The sequence below is a fragment of the Sinocyclocheilus anshuiensis genome, unplaced genomic scaffold (assembly GCF_001515605.1).
Source record: "Sinocyclocheilus anshuiensis isolate Anshui unplaced genomic scaffold, SAMN03320099.WGS_v1.1 scaffold647, whole genome shotgun sequence".
Taxonomy (NCBI): domain Eukaryota; kingdom Metazoa; phylum Chordata; class Actinopteri; order Cypriniformes; family Cyprinidae; genus Sinocyclocheilus; species Sinocyclocheilus anshuiensis.
Genome location: NW_015552606.1, coordinates 837,736 through 843,675, shown reverse-complemented (window position 1 = coordinate 843,675; position 5,940 = coordinate 837,736). Strand labels below are relative to the sequence as shown.

At 33.2% G+C, this 5,940-nt stretch overlaps 2 protein-coding genes across 4 annotated transcripts in view; both read right to left on the bottom strand.

Moving 5' to 3' along the window:
- LOC107665886 (vesicle-fusing ATPase-like) overlaps positions 1 to 3,177 on the bottom strand; it is a 27,312-nt gene extending 24,135 nt beyond the window's left edge. For all 3 annotated transcript variants that reach the window (XR_001631611.1, XR_001631612.1, XM_016456948.1), the window contains exons 1-2: positions 3,063 to 3,177; positions 742 to 827 (exon numbers count right to left, since the gene is read on the bottom strand). Coding sequence is in view for 1 of the 3 variants with exons in the window: in XM_016456948.1 (XP_016312434.1) it covers positions 742 to 827; positions 3,063 to 3,074 (98 nt within the window). In the remaining 2 variants the exon portion in view is untranslated. The remainder of the gene's footprint in view (positions 1 to 741; positions 828 to 3,062) is intronic.
- Positions 3,178 to 4,974: 1,797 nt separating this feature from the next.
- The window catches only part of LOC107665871 (rho guanine nucleotide exchange factor 15-like), a 16,890-nt gene continuing 15,924 nt past the window's right edge, over positions 4,975 to 5,940 (bottom strand). Inside the window, exon 16 of the mRNA XM_016456924.1 lies at positions 4,975 to 5,843. Coding sequence (XP_016312410.1) covers positions 5,680 to 5,843 — 164 coding nt within the window. The 3' untranslated portion in view covers positions 4,975 to 5,679. The remainder of the gene's footprint in view (positions 5,844 to 5,940) is intronic.

Sequence of the window (5,940 nt, the reverse complement as noted above, 5' to 3'; positions counted from 1 at the left end):
TGCATGTTATTTCTCCTGCTCTTTTTCTAGCAAAAATTCACTCATTACTAAATGAAAACTTAAAGTGAAGACCTGATTATTTCAGGAGCCTTATCACAAGTCCATTGTTTTTGAATTTTGGTGCTACTTCTGCAATATTTTCACATTTAAAACAATAATTTGGTATTCCTCATGTACCATTGTCCTCTTTTATGCTAAGAAATAAGTCACCTGGCAGTTCTCTCTCAAGTGGTTCCACTGCTGCCAGCATTAAGTCGGAGTATGATTCAGTGGGCTATATAACACTTTTAATTGTCAGGAAATTACTTGTCTTTAAAAGTTTTGGTTCAATATACTTACCTGTTGATCAAAAATAGCCTTAAACCTATACACTTTTTTTTTTTTTTTAAGTTTTTTTTAGTAACTTTCAGGAGGGTGTACTCATTTTTGCAACACAACATTTTATCACTTTGATAAGAAAATCTTATTTTGCTGAATAATTTTGGCATTCTTCTTTGGTAATTGATCAAGCAGGCTTGTTGGAACATTACATCTCCAAAGAACCCTAACATGTCTTCTAAGTAAAGAGTAATTGCTGAATTTGTTAAGTTTTAGAGGGGGTGTACTCATTTATGCTGTGCACTGTATATATATATTTATATATTATTCTGATTTATTTATTTTGACATAGGCATTCTGGCAGTATGTATTTAAACATAATGACAGTCCTCTTTTCTGATTCATTACACATCAAGTACTCACTGCCCAGATTTGAAGTCCTTCTCACTTGCAACCACACAGTTTGTGAGAGACAGTTCATCTGTTGGGCATCTCGCTGCTTGCATTAGCTGTACAGGAAAGAAGAAAAAAGCAGTGATGAAGTGATAGCAAATCACAGAAGCTGACATTTCAGCCTTGATATTCACTTCCAATCAAAAGCTTGTACATGCTCAATCATCTTTTTTAATTACTGTTTTCTAGAAGCCACCTTTGTCTAGATCAGGGGTTATACATTGCATTGCATTTTAAGACTGGACTATATTTGCTTATACATTGGTTGAAGTTAACTATATATAAAGGTATATAGATTTTAGATTAAAAGAATGCAAAAATAATTTTCAATAAACTCCAGACATTGTAACTATATATGTGTTGTGATACTAAAGCCTAAAGCTAAATAGTTGTATCGGTATCATTACTAGTAGTACTAATACTGATCCCAAAAAAATAAAACAATTAAAAATTGGGCCATATGGAGATAATTTCATGATAACTAACTGATAACCAAACACTATTTGTAAACTGTTACAGACCATTTGATTAGTCAAAAAAAAAAAAACAGCGTCTATTATCCTTTTCACTGAAAAAAATTAAACCTATATGTCTGTCGACACTCACCAGCTGTCTGTTCAAATCATCATTTTCATCGCGACAAACACTCATTGAGTAAGGAGTCACTCCCCCATTACCTTTTCTGTAACCTGATATTCACTCATTCAAACACTTACAAATCTCTATGTTTAACCAGCTGAAGCTCGCTCTTAAAAATACTGAGAACATGCAGTAATGCTGTGTGATCTTATAGGATTACTGAAGGGCTTCATTAAACCCTAGTGTGGTATTACCAATAGCATGAGATGAATTCCAGACCTTCTGAATCTCACGTAATCTCCTCAAATATACAGCCTGTAATCATAATGCTGGCTAATGTATATTGCTTAGTAACTGTGTGTTTGGACCCACTTATCCTGTGATACAACAGAAACAGACACCTGACCACAAGCAACACATACAGTGGGGTCCAAAGGTTTGAGACCACACTGAAAAGCTGCTTATTATTATTACTATTATTATTATTATTATTTAAACCAGTACATTTTGTGGAAATCAAATCTAGATTTGAGAACATTCTAATCTAATGTTTTTTTTTTTATTATTATTTAATTAATTTTTCCCCATTATAGTGAAAATGTTATATAATGTTATATCCAAAATTATATTAATACATATAGAAAATACTATGTTACTTATAACAAACAGTAACTTTATCTAATTGTTTTCAAAAAATAAATGTAAGCATTTTCTTGTCGCCTCAGAAGTCCAGTTTTATTTTAGTATTATTTATGTACTTTTAAAGAATTTAATAACATTTTGAATTTGTTATTTTTATCTTTTTTTTATATATATATTTTTTAGTTTTCATTTTAACTTTGTTGAAGTTTTAGTCATTTGGTTATGTGCTTTTTTATTTTGTAGTAATTTTGTTATTTTTAAATATTTCTATTTCACTTTAACTTCATTTCATTTTCAGTTTTAGTAATTTTAGTATTTAAAATTATTTTATTTTACTTAGTTAAGATAATATTTCTAATTTTAGTTTAGGTTAAGTTCAAGTTTTTCATCAATTATTTATATTTTATTCCAGCTTTATTTTAAAGAACGAAAACGATTTATATAAAAACACTGCAAGGCTTGATGAAAGAAAGAAAGAAAGAAAGAAAGAAAGAAAGAAAGAAAGAAAGAAAGAAAGAAAGAAAGAAAGAAAGAAAGAAAGAAAGAAAGAAAGAAAGAAAGAAAGAAAGAAAGAAAGAAAGAAAGAAAGAAAGAAAGAAAGAAAGAAAGAAAGAAAGAAAGAAAGAAAAGCCTCATATTGTATTTTTATTTTCATTTAAGTAGTTGAATAATCATAAATCAATAACCTTGCTTCCTGTCAAAAACAGCATTTATCTATTATTATAATATTCTTGATTCAATTATCTGTAATGACAACAGCCACAGTTATATTAGCATGCATTTGCCAAAGTCACTCTTCAAACGCCTTTAAAGAAAATACAGTTGTCGCTTCCACATTAAAAATTGTAAATATTCTCGTGACTTTTTGTATAAGTAATGTTTTCCTGAAAAGTCATAAGACGTGATGTGGAACTTGTCTTCCGGTAACGTTACTGCACGAGTGTGAATGACGTGTGCAAACACAGCACGAATGAATGGAGCTGAGCCCTGGACATGCTGAGCAGATTGTCGAAATTATGAGTTATTTCTGTGCGACAACAAAACAACTTTAATCATAAAGAAATACTCACCCGGCCAGCCATTTTTGCGTTTATCAGGTGATCAAGATGAATTCCGCAAGAACGACACAACTAGACGCTGCCCCTAGCGACTGCTCTCAGCTAAGACGCGAACATCAAACCGGAAGCGAAGACCCACCAAAATAAAAGCACGAGCTTTTTGTTATAATGTATTGTAATTATAATAACTTTTTTAATATCGAACTTTAAAATTTATATAAACAATTATAGAAAATTTGCAAGTAATTTAATGATTATAATAACCACAATTTATTTATAATGGGTACATAATAAATGTTTTAGCTCATATGTATAAACTCCTGCCCTCTCAAGTTTGCATGTTTTGTCATAGGTCTTTGTACGGAATAAACTGAGCATCTTACTGGGTTTATATGAGACAGAAATAACAGTGTTTGTCGCATCAAACTAACCTAATTAATGCAATAATCAAAGCACATTGCCCATTAGATGGCGCCAGAGGCATATGGATCTTAACCATTAATTTCTAAGGCCCTTAAATGATCAAAATGATCAAAATTGTTCTGAAAAAACTGTTGTACATAATCTTCTACATGCTTTCTGATTGATGGTTCATACTGTTTTGGTAAGTAAAAGTAAGCAAAAGGCGTTTTAGTATAATTCCAACAACGTCCAGCTTCAGAGGTTGTGGTACATGTGCAAACTTTATTTGAGATTTTCTTTTATATTTTGTCCAATGGTTCAATAAACCAATCCATTTGATTAAAAGTAAAAAAGACTATTATCTTCCGACTATTAGGCCTATTTCATATGTCAAGCTTTACAGGTGCATCTCAATAAATTAGAATGTCGTGGAAAAGTTCATTTATTTCAGTAATTCAACTCAAATTGTGAAACTCGTGTATTAAATAAATTCAATGCACACAGACTGAAGTCATTGAATTTATTTAATACACGAGTTTCACAATTTGAGTTGAATTACTGAAATAAATGAACTTTTCCACGACAATTTATTGAGATGCACCTGTACATTGTTAAATAAAGATAACTCTTGTTGTTTTCCAGGGTTAAACAGTTCACAGGACATGTCCTAATTATAAAGGGGTTAAATTACTCCCTATCATGTTTTAACATCAAAAACAAAGAACAACTCCCATGCCAACACATCCAAACACAGTCTCTCAAAGCAAGGGTGTGGCTTTAATGGAGCAGTTGAATATGCCATTTTCCGAGAAGTCAGCAAATTGTAAGCATTAATCACATCAGTGTTTAATATCTAGAACAGATCATGATACACTTTTTAACCCAGAGATGAAAATCTGTCATAATTGACTTACCTTCAGGCACGTGCACAGGTAGGGCTCTTTGGCCAACGTATTTTACAACAGGAAAAACTGAGCGCCCATATAGCTACAACAAACTTTGTAACCTGTTGATCAAAACGTAATGTGATGCTGCCGTTTTAATGATGGACAAATTGCACATTTGCACACACATTCCCTGGTCAAAAACCCGGCCATAACTGCATTTGAGTTTGACACAAAGCGACTGAGTGTTCCTCGTCAGCTAGGTAAAATATATTTCTAAGAAAATTCTTCTTTGATTTATGATGGCTATCTGCTGATACACTTATTAACATTTAATCATATTATATATGGTCACACTCACAGCATGGTTAATGTTTACGATGTTAATATGCATGTATTTGCTAGCTAGCTAATTTTTGAATGTAGTATTCTATACTCTCCGCTTATCATTAAGATGTGACCAGTTAAATAAAGGGGGGGTGCCCTTTTTCAGTTTCAGCACATGCCCCTCAAAAGGTCTGTGCACGGCCCTGCTTACCTTCATGTCATTCTAAATGGAAAAGAGCAGGATAAACATTTTGCTTTACATTTTGTTTTCTACAGAAGACAGAAAGTTATACAGGTTTGGAAGGGCATGAGGGTGAGTAAATGATGAAAAATTACATGAGGACATTTTTTCTGTCTGGGTTGACAATATCGATTTATCAGTCCAACTGTATAAAAACATTTAATTTTAATGTACAATAGACACATTTTGTTTATAGTAAACACAAGTTGATTTGTGCACATTCAGTGCTTCCATTAAAAACTGAAGACTAGTCATGCAGGTTGTGCCACACATCCTGATCAGAGCATGTGAGCACCTACCTACCAATCAGATCACGTGATCTGTTATCAACTGACATACCATACCAACCTGCGCCATTTAACCCTTCTGCTTCGCTTAACTGGAATTTCAGTAGTCTGAGATTCTTGAAAGAAGTGCTAAACATTACAAGCACGCACAGACTCATACCTGTACACACACACACGTTTTTGAAATAATGTACATTCCATATTAGGATCCAAAACAACTGAACATTTTAATAAAATGGACACACTTAAATGAAATTTAGTTAACAAGAGACTTTTGTGTTGTACAAAGACAAGCCATACAACAGTGACTTTCACATGTTCTTTTTTTTTTACATTCCAACAGAATTATATTTCTGATCCTGAAAAGGATGCTTGAGATACATTCAAAACACTTCCCGTCCGTATTGAGCCTGTATCAAATGTCTACAGTTTAAAAGACTCATCCCATTTTAGGAATTCTCGATCTGCCAGGATGCAGTTTATTTAGTCTATGGCATACTCCGAGTCTTGGCGACAACGCCGGCAGCCTGGATAACACGGTATCGCTCTCGGAGGTTGCGTCGCCGGACGTGCTCGTTGGTGATTTCCAGTACATTTGCTTCAGGAAACCAGCCTTTCTGTCCATCAGATAGACGGATTCCCTCACACCATCCTAAAGAAGGCAAGAAGTGGTCAGGTGGATGAACAAAAATACATTTGGAACACATTTCAACATGTCAGATGTGCTTCCAATAAATGGAAGGTATAGC